The 17847-nt window shown below is 43.9% G+C and overlaps 1 protein-coding gene across 2 annotated transcripts in view; it reads right to left on the bottom strand.

The window, feature by feature from the left end:
* The window catches only part of ASTN1 (astrotactin 1), a 306051-nt gene that overhangs the window by 88679 nt on the left and 199525 nt on the right, over positions 1-17847 (bottom strand). For both annotated transcript variants that reach the window (XM_030823936.1, XM_030823937.1), the window contains exons 9-12: positions 16641-16715; positions 9799-9936; positions 9132-9282; positions 656-822 (exon numbers count right to left, since the gene is read on the bottom strand). In XM_030823936.1, the coding sequence (XP_030679796.1) occupies positions 656-822; positions 9132-9282; positions 9799-9936; positions 16641-16715 (531 nt within the window). The remainder of the gene's footprint in view (positions 1-655; positions 823-9131; positions 9283-9798; positions 9937-16640; positions 16716-17847) is intronic.

The following is a 17847-nucleotide window of genomic DNA, read 5'->3' as shown; positions in this document are numbered from 1 at the left end:
CTCACCATCTTCCCAGCTTTGAGGGAGTCACTTAACCTCACTGTGCATTAGTTTTTCCATCTGTAAAATGGGGTTGCATTGCCTGCCCTGCTCCCTCACAGAGTGATCCTGAGAAGAGATGAACTGAGGTGGGTGGGAGAGCTTGTCTGCAAGAAGGGGCTCTTCACACGGAGGAATCACTGTGCCTCAGGAGGATTGGCTGCACACAATGCTGGGACTTTGGGGACAGAATTTAGAAAAGTTTCCATTTGTCGAAAGACCACCCCCCTTTTTTGAGAATTGACTAGTTTTGCACACTCTTTCCCGAGTTTTAAACAATGAAAACCTTTTGTCACAAAACATCTAATTAACAGCCTTTCAAAAGACAACTTGGAAAATGCTGGTTTAATTGGAGAATGATTTAAGTAAACCATGTAGTTAACTTCCCCTTGGAGGTAAATTCCCCAGACTCAGTTTCCCCATCTATAGGGGTTGGACTAGACTTAGGTCCCACCCAACTTTAAAATGTCCCCCCCCATTCCTAGAGGCTCTTTCCTCAGAGACTAAGGGATGGCCTAGGGTGACCTATTCACTCACATTTCCTGGATTTAGCATTGAAAGTCCTGCGTCCCGGGACAGATGGACGCCAGGTGGCCTCGCTGGCAGCTCAACTCACCCACAGAACATGAGGATGTTATACAAGGTGGGGTCGTCCGGGAAGGGCGCCATCTGCTGGAGGCACAGCTGCTCACAGCCGCCGTTGAAGCCGTCGGAACAGTCCACCCCGATGTGGCGGTCATAGCAGCCGGAGCTGTCCTTCATGGGACTGAGTCCAGACGGGCACTGGCACAATCAGAAAGCATCCACATACGTGGGTGAATCGAGGAACTGAGTTATCTGGGAACTGAGCGTAACCACTGACACCAATTTGTAGCACTCAGCCTTGAAACTATTAACATTGGCAAGTAATCCACGAATTTACCACCACAGCGGACTTCTTTTAAAAACAAGTGACCTTTTTTGACGCCTTGCTTCTTCTCTCTGGACACTGATCACACACATTTGCATTAAAGACACTTCCTCCAAAAAGGCTGGAAGAGAGCATTGTAGCAAGACACAGCCGAGGTGTACTGCCCTCCCAAACGGGCCTCTGGCTGGCAGGAGAGTGGAAGTGATGGGCCAGAATGAAAATGCATTTGCGAAGATTCCATTGGGCTACGGGAAGGGAGTGCTGCTGTTTGGCCTTGGTGGTATTAAGAGTTTTTTAAGTGTCTAAAGCCCTTTGTCAACAATGGTACCAAACAGCAATGTTGCAGGGAATGGACTGAGCCAGGGCTTCCAGCCTGAAGGAGGAAGTGAACTTTCCCTGTAAGCTTAGAGTGGGGTTGCTCTCATAGTGGGAGTAGCTGTGTCATCACCTGTGTCAGGGATGCTCTTTGGAAGACACACAGACAAGGGTACCTACTATATGGTCACCCACAGGTGCTGCACTTGGGTTTGGCTGGATGCTTTTAATGCAAAATATTTAGCTTTTCAGCACTACCTTGTCCTCAGTAATATACTCCCCAAGAATTATAGCAAAGAGAAAATCTAAGAAGAGATGTCTTTTCCCAGGAGATGACAAAAGGATTTGGTGAGCAATTGCGGCACTTACCCATAACCTATTATATGCCAGGCAGTGGTCTAACATGCTCACTAACTCACGAGACCCTCACAACACCCCCAGGAGGTAAGCAGTATGATCATCCCCATTTTACATATGAGGCAACTGAGGCACAGAGAGTTTCACTTTCCTAAAGTCACACAGCTGCTCCTCGCAGAACCATGCTTGAACCCTTTGTAGGTTGGCTGTGGAGTCTGTGACTTAGCTGCTTCATCATTAGCACACACCACACTCAGCTGTTTACACAGTAGTCACCGTTTACTGAACACTTATGAGGAGCTTGGCACTATGCTTAAGTACTTTAGGTATTTTATCTCACAATACCCTATATTATCCCTATTTAGAGGTAAGGAAACCATTAACATTGCCAGTTAATTCACGAACTCTTCTCACTGCACTGGGCTCTGTTTCAAAGTCAATGACTTTTTTTCTTCCCCATCCTGTTCCTTCTGCTTGTGCAACAGATTCTGTACATTTGCATTAGAACCAATCCTTTCTAATAGGCTGGAAGCAGGTAAATAACTTGCACAAGGTCAAGCAGCAAGAGTCGGGCAGAGCTGGGGGTCTGTCCAGATCTGACTCCAATGCTGGAGCTTTTAATGACTATGCTGTATACATACCACCAACAAGTTAGCACACTCCTCCAAAACCAACACCAAACTAAAACAAAACTTTCTAAACTCAATGAAACGGTGTTAAACATCTCCCCTCCCTCCCTACTGCATGGTTTGCATTTTCTCTTTGCTGCCAAGCACCTTATCTTAGTAGCCCACAGCTGCTGCAGGTGTGCCTCTGAAAACTCACCTCTCCTTCCTCCTCTTTCTTAGTTGAAGATCATCACCAGGCAGGATATGCACTGTTTGCTAACACTAATTCTGTAATTTCCCAAACAAATGGCCCCTTGTGGGCCTGCCAGGCTCCCAGCCTGGTCCATCCCCCTTTCTCCCCATGAAGGCAGCTGGAGTGCTGGAAGGTGACAGCATTTCAAGAAGTTTCCAAGGGCTGCCTCGTGCTGTGCAAACCCAGCTGTTCCAGATGATGGTAAACAAGCAAATGAGGCAGCTGAGGATTGCCCCCCATGTTTTGCTAGCCTCCCACTAATCATATTCCTTGGCCACCCAGCTGTTAGGCCAGATGTGCCACCAGAAAGGAGCTGGCTTCAGCACTGTGTGGCTGCCCAGGCATGGATGCGGGATGGAAACATGGAAGACATGGAAGTTTGATTGGAATTGAATGGGCTGCACTGGTTGCCACGAGTTTGGTTTATTTTTCCCTCCTTCTAGACAGCTTGCTAGAAGCCATCAAGCAGATAAAGTCAATCCTCCTTTTATTCCCACCTCATATGGTTTCAGCCCTTGTACCACCTAGCTACCTCAGTCACTAGCCAGTAGTTTCCATCTTTCCAACTACCCGCTTTTTTTCAGAGTTCTCCTTCAAGCATGATTTTTGACAAAGACTTTTTTGAATGAAACATGAGCAGGCTTTGTTTCAGAATTCCAAAACCACATCTTGCCTGGCTTTAACGTCTAGATGACCACTGCTATCCCAAATTGGACCAGCTGAAATTCATACTCTCTTAGGAAACTTGCAGAAAAGACAGTTAGCTGCCTTGTCCAGGTTTTTCTTTTTTTTTTTTTTTTTTTTTACTTATCAGTAAAGCCAAAAATAGTATTAACAGCTATCAGAGATTAAGCAATTCTTTGTGTAGAATAGTCTACATATATTATCTTCAACCCAATAACACAGGTACATTTCATCTTCTACAATTTAAAGATGAGAAAAATTAGACTCCAAAAGATGAGGTAACTTGTCTAGGGTCCCAGTGGTGGAAAATGGCATGATCAGACTTTGGGCCTAGATTGTCTGTCCTGAAAGCGTGTGTGTTTTCCATCTACTCCGCCATGCTGCTTCTCTAGTAGGATAAAATCTGGATTCATGAGAATCCCTGAAGAAGCAAAGTCAATGTGTCAACAAAGCAAAGCAATCCTGTAGATTTGTTGATTGCTTTAAGGAATTCCCAGAGTGTATTCTGGGGTCAATTATGGATTTGTAGATTCAGCCTAGTATTTTCTTTCTCTCTTTCTTTTTTTCTCTCTCTTTTCAAACACACACGCACAAGCACGCATACACACACACGAAGTACCAAAATACTTAGTGTAAATATTTTAGGACAAAACATTATAAAGTGTCCAGAGTGATGACCTTGATGGCGAATCAAGATCCTCAATCACTGAAAAAGATGCACTTATCCCTACTGCACTGTAACTTCCTTAGGCTGCAGTTCAGAGTAAAACATTTTAGAAAGATTTCCAGAAAATAAAAGGCTGAAACCCAAAATGATTTTCTTCTTAACCCTTGGGAACCAGAACACACATTCTTTAAGGAGTTTCCTAAGGTATAAATTTGTTTTGTTTTTTGCCTGAATCTTCTTTCTGCTGTTGCATCCACATTCTGGGTTCCCTCAAAATCTATAACTAAGCACAAAGAAACCAGAGTCTCCAAACCATGCCCTTCATCCTAGAAGTGTTTGTTGCCAGAGTCCTGTTGTCAGAAAGAAATCCTGCCTCCAGGAGAAGCATGCATTTTCTGTTTGCAAGGGCTGGATATTCGTTTCTCCTGGCTGTGGACAATGCCTCCACTTATTCCTTGAAAGAGAACTGTTTGCTCAGGAGAGACCCCCAAGGTCATATATTAACCCTTCTTTACATAGGTTGTATTTAGCATTCCCAGGGACTTTATAAACTACAGGCTTAAGAAGAAAACTTCATTTATTATGGCAACAGCCCTCCCCTAACAAAAAGGTTGAACAAATGAGCTCATATTTCAGTGACCCCTAAAATACACAAGGTTAATCATCTTTCGTGAGATGCTCATGGCTTCTTGACTTATTAGTGGTCTAAGGCATAATTTGCTAATGAGATTAAAATGATTTTTCCCATTCAACTCCTTTTCTTTGTCATCTTTCCCCTCTTTTCCTACCAGTGATTTTTGGTTGATTAATCACTTAGGAGGCTGGTCAAATCTCACTAAGACTCACTAAGATGCATACTTCCGTTTCAGATTATGAAGTGGGTGCTCTGTTGGGAGATGAGTATGAGAGATAAATACATGAACATATTCAGGGCCTCTGGGAGAAAAGGGATAGATTCTTGTAGCCGATCCTGCCTCACCTTACCTTAGATGATTCATAAGACATGCAAGTATAATTCCTATTAGAAATAGGTTCTCTTTTACTAAATGGCAACCACACTTCTTTTACAAATAATGATTCCCAAACTTTTTGACGGGCTCTGACGTGCAGGCTCAAGCCATCAGGACTTCTCCCAAGGGGAAAAGTTTGATGGAGTTAAATTTATATTTCAGCAGGGATAGCTTCCTGCCTACATTTCTCTGGAAGCCTCTGAGGCACACTCTTCTGCTTATTGTCCTACAGAGAGAAAGATAGCTGGTAATCTGTGATGGTCTCCGCACATCTGTGCTCCAGTAGAGGTGAAATGACACATTTCATGGGAAACCATTGTAAATAGCATGTGGAGGGAAGGGCGGCAGGGTCACTGGGTAATTCAAAGCTCATTAGAGCATAATGCTCTGGCAAGGAAGGTCGTGTGTTCAGTACATGAGAAAGTGGGCACCCGATTTCTCCCCTTCCATGGCACAGACTGCTTACCTGTGTACCTTCTTACATCTTACAAAGCTAAGGCATTTTTTGGCCACTTTCAGAATGAGTGTGAAGTTAAAGAAGGAGCATTAAAACATGGGTTTTCCTCTTTTTTATTGCATTAGAAATCATTTTCAAAGATTCAAACAAAATTTTATATGAAACCTCAATAGATAGACTTGATAAGGGTGAAGATATCCTGGCTAAAGCTCAAAGCAGGGAGGCTGAAGTCCTGCCAGCCAAGCCTGCTCCAATCCCCACTGCCATCTCCCATGGCTACACCCTCCAATGCTGTCCCTGGCATAATCCTAGAAACCTGTGAAGATATCACCTCACATGGCAAAAGCGACTTTGCAGATGTGATTAAATTAAGGATCTTGAAATGGAGAGATTATCCTGGATTATCTAGGTGGGCTCAATGTAATCACAAGAGTCCTTGAAAGCGGAAAGAGGAGGCAGAATTGGAGAGAGAGGGGAATGTGCTACAGAAAAATGGTCAGAAAAATGCACTGTTGCTGGCTTTAAATATGGAGAAGAGTCATGTGCCAAGAAATCTGGGTGGACTCTAGAATCTGCAAAAGGCAAGGGAATGGATTCCCCCTAGAGCCTCAAGAAAGAATTGCAGTCCTGGTGGCATTTTGATTTTAGCCCAGTGGGACCCAAGTTGAATTCTCATCTACAGAGTTGTAAGTCAATAAATGTGTGTAACTTATAGCCACTACATCTGTGGTAATTTGTTACAGGGGCACTAAGATTATAAGTACTCTTGAAAGACCCTATAGGGCTCACTCAATACACCAGAGAACTGCTGCTCTTGTACATCACCAGTAAGGAACACAGCTCTTACCTGGCACACTAAGAACAATGAGTAAGAGTTGGTCATCAGCAGTGGGTAGCTGACCATGATGCTTGGAACCTTCATGAAATTTCAGCAATCCGTGGCTATTGGAGAGCAGTCTGGTTTGGAATGGTGTGACTGTGGTTTGTACAGGTCTGTGACTTTCACAGATATGTGTTTCCTGTCCTCAGAGACTATATAAACAATAGGGCAATTAACTGTACAGCAATTAACCCTGTGGGAGTCCATGCATAACTGAGAAACATGTCCTGCTTCCTAGAAAGAATGAAGGTTGAGCAGCCTATGCGGACCAAACAAGAATCCCACCTGTCAGGTTTGAATCCAGCCAGGAAAATATAAGGGTATATGCTCTGCCTCTGCCCACATCACTGCTCCTTCCTTAGGTTCCTTAAGAGTCAGTGTGTTCTGAGTTTCTTATCTCTCTCCTTTCATAAAAACAGGCCTTTCTTGGGAAGCCTTTCAGTTCAGCACCCAGAGGACTAAAGGTAAAAGTTTCTGTGGAGAGGAGAAAGGCGGGCCAATGCTCTGCAAACTGCAGTTGGTTCAGCTGATACCTTTGTCCCTGGTCCACTTCCAGATGACAAGGGACCACTCTGCTGATATATCAGAGCTTTAGGACAGCACTGATGCTCGCTGGAGATGGGTCAGGCTCAAGGTCAAGTTTCTGACCTTCTCAGTGGAGTCACAAGGGTCATGATGGGAATCAGCTTTCACCCATCAGTCCTCCTGCCTCAGGAAGCCTACGCTTCGCAGCCAATGAGAAAGAGGAAATCGAGTGTGTCTGCCAATCCACCTGCCCCTCCTTCTCCAGAAGCCACGTGGTCCAGTGGCTTCAAAGTGTTATGCTAATACCAAGTGCTGGTATAACTGGGTGACTTTCTGCAGGGGCTCCAATTCTAAAATGCAGCAGCCTTATTGCAAATGCATATTCATCAGAACTATTCCTGCTAGCTCTGTCTCACAGATCAGTGTTAAAAGTACAAAAAACCATCAGCATAGCTACGTGCCAAGTAAAAGGGGCTAGGATCACCAACAGAAGGCATCTGACAGGCAGACCCTGAGGGGCTCAGGAAGGGACACAGAAGTGGCAAAAGAGGGAGAGCCTAACCCTGTGTTTGTCTGCTAATGCATGTGCATGCTCAAACCCATACTGCAGTGGCTACAGAGGGTAGGGAAGGAGGTGCACATATGAACACACAGTGTTTCAGCACTTAGAATGACTCCAGACGGTAACAAGAAATGAAAGGCTCAAATCTGGATGAAGAAATATAAGCTGAATAGCTTTTTTAAAAAGTATCTCAGCTGCGAGCTCCATTAGATAGTGAAATTGTCTCCTGAGGATCCCAGCTGGGAGCACATTGCTTAAGACATGTGAGAGTGGACCAGCCAAAGGGAGGGTGGCACTGTGGGACATCAACTTCCCCCTTGGCTGCCTTTGGGAGGCATGACCTAAAGAGCACTGTTCTTTGCATTTTCCTGACAGTCCTTCCTGTTCTTTCCCCTCCTTATCATGGACCCACAGGTTCTGCTCCTACCTGCCCCTCAGTGCTCTCTCTCTCTTTCTTTTTCTTCATTTTCTCTTCCTTCTCAGATGAATCAGCCTCTTGTCAACTGCTGCCTCATAGGTAAAAGTTTGGGGAGGCCTTAGGGCTGGGAGCACTCCACTCTGTACCAGGCACATATCTGTCTTTGATTGAGAGCAGCTCCCTGAACAGAACAGGTGCTCAGTGATGGGGAAGAGGGGAGGGGAAAGATGGCATCAGCGCAGCATCCTCACAGCTTGTCCCTGCTCTGGGTCCTCTCATAAAGCACAGCTGTCAGACTGGAAAGAGAGATGGGGCACCATATCCTCCCCAGAGCTGGAAGCTCCTGCTCCAACCGCCAATCCAGTAGAGCTACCAGTGAATCATCTCTTCCTTTCCTCTGCTGTCAATCTGAATGGCTCTCCTCCCTGCCTCCTCTGACCCATTCCCTCTCCTCTCTTGAGGACTATATCATTCTGCCTTCAAAGAAGGGACGGATGGAAACAGACAATAGTTCTATGGGCATAAGAATGGCCCACACAAAGGAGCCAGCAGCCCAAGGCTTCATCTGTTCCTGTCTCCATTTCCCTGCATGGCACAGTTCGGTCTTCACATCCATGATGTGGGAGATAGCTCAGTCCACTGTAGCCCAAATTGTCTTACTAGTTAATAGTATCACGTTTTTTTTAAGAGACAGGGTCTCATTCTGTTGCCCAGGTTGAAGTGCAGTGGCGAGATCATAGCTCATTGCAGCCTTGAACTCCTGGGCTCAAGGAATCCTTCTGCCTCAGCCTCCAGAGTGGGTAAGACTATCAGCATACACTGCCATGGCCAGCAAATTTATTCCATTTTTTGTTGTTGTTGTAGAGACGAGGGTCTCGCTATATTGCTGGTCTCAAACTCCTGGCTGCAAGTGACTCTCTCACTTCAGCCTCCCAAAGCATTGGGATTACAGGTGTGAGTCAGCTACCATAAACAGAGTCCATAGAGCTGATAATGAAGTACTTTAGAAACCCACCTTTGAAGAAGCAGGTGCTCATTGCTGTTGTCACAGAGGGGACAAAGTTTTATTTTTTTAATTTTTATTTTTTCACTACCATTCCTGGCATAACTTACTTCTTTCATCACTCTAGCTTTAGGTGGGTTTCTCCTAAAATTTTCTATTACATTTAGAATCAATGTCATACAATTAAGCAATTATTTAGTTCCTATCAACTAATTTTTTCTTGAATAGTTATAGTGCACATAGTAGGTACTCCATAACAACTTCTCGACTGATTCATGACTACCTTCTCATCCTTATCAAGAGAAAATCCCTAATTTACACTAAATGGTGTTTACAACTGGGGATCACAGCACATTTTTCCCTATATATCTGTATTGTTTCATCCCCCGTGCCTTTCCTCCCCATCCCCAAACACAAACTACTAGCTTGCAGGGCAGACCTACCACACAACCAGTGGAGTCCAGCTTGCGATCTGAAATACAGCGGAAATTCTTACTGCAGCCCCCGTTATCTTTGCTGCAGTCGCGCACTGGCCCAAAGGAATCTAAGAGAACCTCCAGGCTGTCGAAGGAGGATGAAGTCATCAGCTCCTCTCTGTGGGGAGAAAGAGTGGGAGGCAGGGAACAGTCAAGGAGATTCCAGATGCAACAAGTGGTGTTACATTCCATGCTCCTATCTAGTCAACTGAATTGTATCTCACTCTCTCTTATAAAAATTGAAGATCAACTATACTCCAAGCCTTGAACTAACAAATGATGGGCATTCTCCGTATCTAGGAAATGAGCCAAGGCTGTAACACCTGGTCAAAGAAAGAGGTCTAAACTTGGGCAAGTAAATTAACATTTTATTGCCTGTGAGTCCTTAGCGTATGTGAGAAGTGCTTACCAACTCTAATTTTATGTCTTCTTCCAGTGAATGAGCCTTGGGATGTGCAATATTGACCCAGATAAAAAGCAGATCCTGGCACAACATAGGGGGAATTTGCAGGCTGCCTGCCAATTTTTCCTTTTAGCTTGTTGTGACTCCTTCCCCAGCACCTAGAACCTACAGGTAGTTTCTCACTCTGCTTCCCAAGCCAATTGCAGGCCTCAGTCCTGAAGCCAGACTCACCTGACCTCCACAGCATCCTCCATCACGGTCATGTCTGTCTTGCACTTTGCTGATGGATTGATGGCTAGTTCGGCTGGTGGAATCACAAAGCTCTTGCTGAGGGGCAACCACATGCCCTCCCCAAGGGTGTAGGTGAATCTGCAGGGACACCCAGTGCCAGGTGGTCATGACTGGGGGCATAACCACTCACCACTGGGGTATCTGGCATTCCATTACCAGTGCTTTCTTCTCACCATTTGTAGTCCTCTTCAGAAAGATTGCCTTTTTATAGGTGCAGTGACTAAGTTCTAAGGAGGCAGAGAGGCCAACCCTTGCTCACATGGCCAGGCAGCTGGAGAGCTGATTATGGTGCCTGCTCACTAGTTGTTAGAAGTAGTTTTTATCAAGTCATAAAAAGCAAGTTCCAGCTTTCTTCGGATTTGAAGCTGGGCTTCCCCTGTCTTGAGTCAGATATAATTGGAAGCATTTTAATTGAAGAGAGATGCCAGCCTCCCACTGTCCCCATCCCACCGCTGCACACCCACAGTGGCAGCAATGGCATCTCTCTGTGCCTGGAGGAACCCTAACAAAGAAAAGAAAGAAAGAAAGCACCCCTTTACAGCTTCTGTGTGATGGGAACAGAAATGACTGAAGCCAAGAGCCTCCAGGGAGGAGAGAAGAGCAGATGAACAAATGAACAAAACAGGCCCAGATTTATTCTCTGCACTCCTACCCACACCATTGGCTAAAGGTGCTAACCCTTGGGATACAGGGAAGATTTTTTTTTTTTTTATTCTTACAACAAGGGCTAAAAGGAATAAAAGAATCAACTGGCATTTCAAGGGAGAGCTTAAGAAAACCAAGAGAGATTATTTGTTTATTTATTCATTCATTTCATTTCAAAGGCATTCAAATGCTCTGTGTTCATAGTCAAAAATAGTCTGTGGGATGAAAGCCAGTGTGGATGGGATATGAGGAGGCTGTGGCAGTCTGGCATCCCCTCCCCACTTAATGTGGAGGGAGGAACAATGGAAGGATGCTTACAATTAAACAGAACCAGGCGCTGGCTCCATTAGCATGCTGCTCACACAGCACCATTTCAGAATCCTGCTCCTTTCTCTTCCCATACACAACCCTCTCCCTTCTCCAGGTTGCCTGAAATTCTAGGAAACCAGATTGATGACTTCAGATCTTTTATTTAAAAAAAAAAAATGTAGCCCTCTCCAGTAAGCTGGCCACAGAGCAGACCCATTGACTAGGGCTCATGAGTTAGAGGGCAGCCAAGCCACATGATTTCTGCCTATACCCTGAAAGACAGTCCTGTGCCCTAGAGCAGCTGGAGGGGTGTGGGACATATGCCAGCTTAAAGCAGGGGATTTCCAGGGGCCAGGCAGAGCCACTGGTAGGAGGGAAGTGGCCAGGGTTTGGGGGATTTTCTCCCATTTCCACCCTGACTCTTGGGCCCCTACTTCTCTGACAAGTTGGTGAACCTCTGCATTAAGCAGCATTGAAATGTCAGAGATGCTTCTGGCTCTGAAAGAATCACTCAATTCTCCCCACTCACAGGAGTATCAAGCAGTAGATCTGTGCAGGGAGGTGCCTGCACCAGGGGAGGAAAGCTTGTTACTTAGGGGACAATAGAAGATCATCACTTCATTCTTCTGTGAAGCAGTTAGCAAAATTGGAAGCATGACAGCCCCTTCACTCACACACACACACACACACACACTCACAAACATAAACACAAACACACAGTCACACACTTCATCTGGTAAGATTAAGGAGCCCATTCAGGGCTGATTGCCTCAAGGTACCTGGAATCCGGGACTTAAGGATAATGTAGGTTGAAGAAAACAACCTCCAAGAATTCGTATAATTTCACTTTGCATTTCATAATGGACATCCTTGAGTTAGAAACATTATAACAGGCAGGCTGGAGTGGGGGCACCTCCGCTATTACATCATTTTAGAGAGAATGTCTACAAGTAGTTTGAATGGTACCAAGGAGGAGGCAGCTTATTGAACATAGAAATAAAATTTTGTTTTCTATTTTGATTTCAAAATTACAATATTTGCATTGATGCAGAGAAACAAATCTGTGACCTGTGGTTTATAATTTATGTAACTGATTTTAGGAAGCCGTTGGCAGTTCTGATACATTTCTGATGGTTAATTTTTCTTTTCAAAGAGGAGGCTCCATGCCCATCCATCTCACAGTTTTCTCTTCCTCCTCTGAATACATTAATATTTCTAAGAGAAAAGCAAATCACATCTTCCCCCAACTTAAACTGTTTATGGCACCCTGTACCTACAGAATAAAGTCCCAACCTCCAAAGAGGTCATCCCCGACAGCTGATAGCTTCTTCAGCTTCTTTTTTCACCAAACCTTGGGTCACCCTCTGCTCTTACGGTGAGACCTGACCATAGTTTCTAAAGTTGTCCTGATTTTCTCCCCTCTTTGCTGTTGCTCCTAATAGTTCTTCTTTCTGGATTTTCTTCCCTCTCTTCTTTGCCTGACTTCTAATCATTTGCAGATAATCAGGTAAGATCCTACCCCTTCCAGAAAGCTCCCCAGGGCCTTCACCCTCTACCCTCAGGCTGAACAAGGGGCTGAGCCTGTGCACCTGACTCAGAGCCCCTTGCTGCACGTGAAATGATGAGTTGTGCCTGTCTCTTCATGTGTCCATCACCACTCAGAAGAATGTGCTCTCTTGGATGGCAGAGGACAGTTCTTGTCATTTTTGTATCCCCACTGCCTCACACAATTTCTGCCCCAAAGATGTCACTCAATAAATATTTATTGACAGATCAGTAATGATATTTCATTAGGTTCTTTAGTTTGCACAACTTTCTGGGGAACATAATCTCAATGTTCAAATTTAAAGGTGGAAGCAAAGGCGAAGATTATCCTCCATGTAGAGCAGGCTATAGGTTAAACTCTGGGTTTAAACGGATTTAAAGGTTAAGGTGGAAATGAATTTGATATTGTGAGAAACCTCCTATGTGCAGAGCAGCTCCTGAGACACTGCACTGGACCATGTTAATAATAAAAACAGCCTCTGGTAAGATCAAGGTGAAACCCTGTAGGAGAAGCAAAGTCAGGTGTTGGGTGAGACTAACCTTTGCAGAGAACTATAAAGGGGCAGGTGCTCTGTAGCATGGCCTCATTTATCCTTACAACAGTCCTCTGAGGCTGGTCATCTGGCCCCATTTTACCGATGTATCAACTAATTTTTAAGGCTAGTAACCTCTCCAAGGTCACCCTCTGTAAATGGGAAAATTGGGATTGGTCTGATTCTCAGGTATGGATCCCAGCAGCTTTCTAGTTCATGCTGGCTCAGGCCTACGGAATTCTAAAGTTTTCTTTCATCTGCAAAATCTACTGAGTAACTCCAAAAACCAAATATAGAACAAACTGTCAGAGAAAAGCTGTGTCCTAAAATCTCATCTGTCCCTCATTCATGCAGATTTGGCAGGAACAACTTCAAAAAGCTACCCAAGAGAAGCTGGGTGAGCATCTAGAATGCTTTCCCAACTCGGGCCTTCTCTGGAGACAGCTGGTGCTGACCAGTGCAGTTGATGGCTCAGCTGTGCACTGAGTCCTGCACACAGCCCTGTGTTCAACCAGAGCTAGAAATTCCTGTCCAGAGGCAAACACTCACCAGAGAGAGCTGCACAGAACAAGGCTGCGGTCTCACCATGGCTTGCCATTAAATGGAATGTGAGGAAACGGATCAATTGCTCTTGACCTGGCATCTCCACGCTTCCTCAGAGCAGGCTATTCCAGGACAAGGAATTGTTCCAAAGGATGCAGGCACTCACTTTGAGGGAAGGTCTCTGTGGGATCAATTTGGTCTGTACCAATCCCTGCTCCCACAGTCTAGTGGAAAGGAGTGATCCTAGCCACAGTGGAAAGGACTTCTTGGACACTGGAATGGGTTTGGTGGGAAGATTCAGTCGGTAGGTTCAGGGTCCTCTTAGATCCTTTGAGTCTAGCTTAGGCCCTTCCCAAGTTATTTGGGATTGCAGATTATCAAGGTTAGGTTGAACATCAAGGTCTTTTCTTACTCTGGGTTCAAGTTTTTAGGAACTGCCTGAAATGATTATCTACATATGTCTATTGAAGGCCTGCTGTGTTCAAAATTGTATGTTGGATGTTAAATATCTAAAGTGATGTAAGATACCACTCCTTCCCTCAAGAAGAACATCATTTCATTGGGGAAAAATAGACAGTTGAAAAATAAATATTAAACAAAATAATTGACAAATACGTATTAAAATCAGTATATTATAGGCATTTGCAGGGGGTAAAGTCATTGCAGATTGGTACAGTGGATTGGAGACATTTTAGAGCAACATTCTTCAATTCTGGCTTCAGGTTAGAATCACCATAGTGCTTTTAAAAAACACTCATGCCCTCACCACACCTTCCAGAACTTATGAATTAATTGCTTTGCTCTGGGTATGATCGCCAGTCATTTTTAAAGCACATTGGGGACTCTCATAGATAGCCAGGGTTGAAGACTGCTTTTTGGATGAGACTGTAAATGCCTGAAGTCAGAGACTATCTTGGTCATATTTGTTTGGTTATATCTGCAGCATCTGAAACAGTACCTTGAAACAGTAGGTGTTCAGTAGATGCTGAGTTTGGTGGAGACTTGATCTGGACCATAAAAACTGGTAGCATTTATATTATGAGAAAAACTTGCATTCTTGCTAGAGGAAAGGGTACGAGCAAATGCGCAGAGTGGGAGATAGTCAATTTATTGCGGATATTGGATCACTTAGAAAACAGATTCAACTAAGAACAAAAGGTTCTCTAGAAGAAGAGTGGCTCATTTAGAGGAAATTGTATGTTGGCATTCAATAGTAAAAAGATTTAAATGGCGGAATTTAAAATCTATTTCAGAGTCCAGAGAGATGTTCAGGAGCTTGGAATTCAACAGGACACTAAATCATGAGTGAGCATAGTAGCAAATAAGTAGCCAATTACAGTCATTGACCAGGTCATAGAATTTTTTAGAGTGGTCGTTGATAGGTGGTTTACTCAGATGCCAGAGTGGTTTTGATTAAAGTTCCTGGTACCTAAAATAAACAGATTGTGACCCATTTCTTTCATTTGAGAGGCTAGTTATTTCCATGTTAGGGACAAAAATTCTTAATCACTTATTGATTAACCCACTGGCTCCTGAGATATCTGACCTCATGGGTCAAACCACACAGTTGGCCCCCTCTATAGTGCTTGGATAAAACATCCAATTGGCAGCTAGCAACTTTGAAAACAACATAAATGGTGCTTGTGGGGATAGAAACAGTTTTTGTGCAGGTTTTGCTTGAATAGCAATTTTATTAAGGTCCTTGTTTTTCAAACTACTAGTTTCTGACTTTTAGGGAATGGGGAACTTATCTATGTCAATCAGCCAGATTCCACTAGGCTCCTCATCTGCCTTATCTTTATCACCCTTTGAAGTCCTGGAAGACCAGCAATAGGAAAAAGAAAGAAAAAGTCAGCTGAATGATAAATCCTTGTTGGAAAGTTTTAATGCCCATGTGAGAGTCCAAGGAATGGAGCTGACATCTCTCGCAGCACAAATCCTCAAAAGCAGCCTGTAGCCAATGCCATTAGCATGACCCAGCCTTCCCTGGGACAGACACTCAGGAGAGAAAAGGACAAGGGAAAGTCCTTTGAGAAAGTGGTTCTGTGAATCCGCACTCTAGCTAGGAGCGTGCCTAAGAGAACATGCCATGGCTAAGCTGAGTCCACAGCGAGCTACAGGAGGAGCAGTAGAAGCTTTGCAAAAGAGTGAACTCTAGGAGGCAAATGCAGGAGCAAAAATTAACACCTAGGCCAGGAATGGCTGACAGGGCTGGTCTGGGAAGGGGCTTGGAAAGGTGGCAGTGAAAAAGTGAGACTCGGCAAACCGTATGGATGCAAGTCTTCCATTTGTCCTACGCTGCTCACCATTTCTCCAGAAAAGGCATGCAGTAGCTGAATTCATCAGCCGCTTATGCAAGACTACTCACTTCCTCTACTTAGAGGACTTACTCAAGGAGGGACATGTATTCATGCCCATACTGTCAAGCCAAGCACTTAGATGGAACTCAGCAAATGTATGTTAAGTGAATGATAGATTGACAAAATGAATGGATGGTAAGATCTTATTTTGGAAATAAACTGTTCCAGCTAAGGCCTAGTATGAATTAAACTTTATTATAATCGAATCGTTCCTGGCTGGCACTCAAATTATTCCTCTGCTGTGGGCCTTTCTAATACATGCTATTCCCAGGTATGTAGGTAGAAATTTGGGAGGGAGTAGAAGCATCCAATTTGATCAGCAAAGTAGTAGGTAAAAGAAAATAATAAAGAGGTAGAGTTTAGAAAAGGGGAAGGCAGGGGCGGGAGAGATTCATTTTGAACAACTTAAGACTCTGTGAGGAAAGTGCAAATTAGATGCAAAATGGAGAGGCAGAAACTGACATTAATTGCCTACTCTGTGCCAGTTTCTGTGCCAGGGACTTTCCCTGCATTATCTCATATATCCCTCACAATAACCCAGCCAGGCATGTAATATAGCCCCATTTAACAAATGCAGAGCCTGGAGGCTTCAAGAGGTTGAGTAAATTAGTGAGGTTCCCAGAGCTGGCAAAGAAGGAAGCCAGGGCCCAAACAGAATCTGTCTGACCTCCAAGTCCTCCATGTTGTCCCTGGGCATGACTGGGGGCAAGCACTTTTGTTAGCAGGTGGCCGTGACAACTCAAGGTGTTTCCCATTTTATACTTTACCACTAGGAAAGTAAGTTCAGGGGGAAGCGGAACACAGGGTTTGCAGACATACATAAGCAAGTCCCTAGACAATCACTTACCTAAATATTTTATCAGAGGGCTGCTCTCCCAAAACCAGGTCAAAGCCTCGCTGAAATATTGTGTAAGGCCATGGCCTGAAAAAAGAAACATCATTCAATGAAATTCAACTCAACAAATACTCACTGAACACCCACTTCATACCAGGCACAGTGCTAGGTGGTAGAGACCCAGCCATCCAGGGCATAGCCCTTGCCCTCAAGAAGCTCACTAATATGAGCTCACACATGACCTTGAATCCTGGGACCTGACGAAGAACACGATAAATGTAAAAGTCACTGAACTACAAGGAAAATGGAATTTAATAGCCATGACAATTGGAACTACATATAGAGTAAAATTATATGAAGATAGACCTCACATATTCATAATTCATGGTCCTTTAGATGTAGATTCACAGAAACCTAGCTTGATCTCCCTTAAGAAGAGCAGCGTGATTTCTTGGGAATCAGACAGTTCCGGATTCAAACCTCATTCTTACATTGAACCAGGTGTCTGACCATGGACAGATAATTTGCTTGCCAGTCCTAATTTCCTATAGGGTCAGTAAACGATGCCTACCTAACAGACCATTGTGAAGGTTAAGCAGACCTCTTAGGCCAAAGACTACAGCTCTTACAGGATATTCAATATGTTTTCTTTTCTTATTCAAAATGACAAGAGGATTCTGGGTCTTTCATAGGTTTCAGACATCTTCAAACATTTTAATGTCACTCACTCAAACAGAAACAATTGAAATCATGTTTGCAAATATTTCTTAACTGTAATTCCTTCTAGTGAACATCTAGGTATTGTCATATATATTAGAAAGTAACAAGACTATTTCTTTTAAATAGTGTATATCTTTTCACTAACCCAGATCTCTAAGCCCATTATTTAATCATTAAAGCAAGACTTAGCAAAGCCCAGATCTTGTGAGTACTGAGCTATTGCACACACTGGGTGGATTTAGCCCTTACACTTGTGCAACTTACAGTCTCATAATGAACCCAATTATTGACAATTTTACTGTAGACATTCCTTTTGTTTTCAAGGACTACAAAAAGTCAGGGGAATAAATTATAATTATTATTTGGGGCTAATTCTAATACTAGGAGTTAATCTACTGGTTTTCAATGCAGAGGGTATCACCCCATAGAGGGCATTTTGATAAATGTATGGCAGTTGTTCTTCAATGACACAATGACTGAAGGTCATTATTGCCCTTTA

This window comes from Nomascus leucogenys, chromosome 12 (assembly GCF_006542625.1).
Source record: "Nomascus leucogenys isolate Asia chromosome 12, Asia_NLE_v1, whole genome shotgun sequence".
Taxonomy (NCBI): domain Eukaryota; kingdom Metazoa; phylum Chordata; class Mammalia; order Primates; family Hylobatidae; genus Nomascus; species Nomascus leucogenys.
Note: the sequence above shows the minus strand (reverse complement) of the source record. Positions and strands in the feature narration are given on the sequence as shown.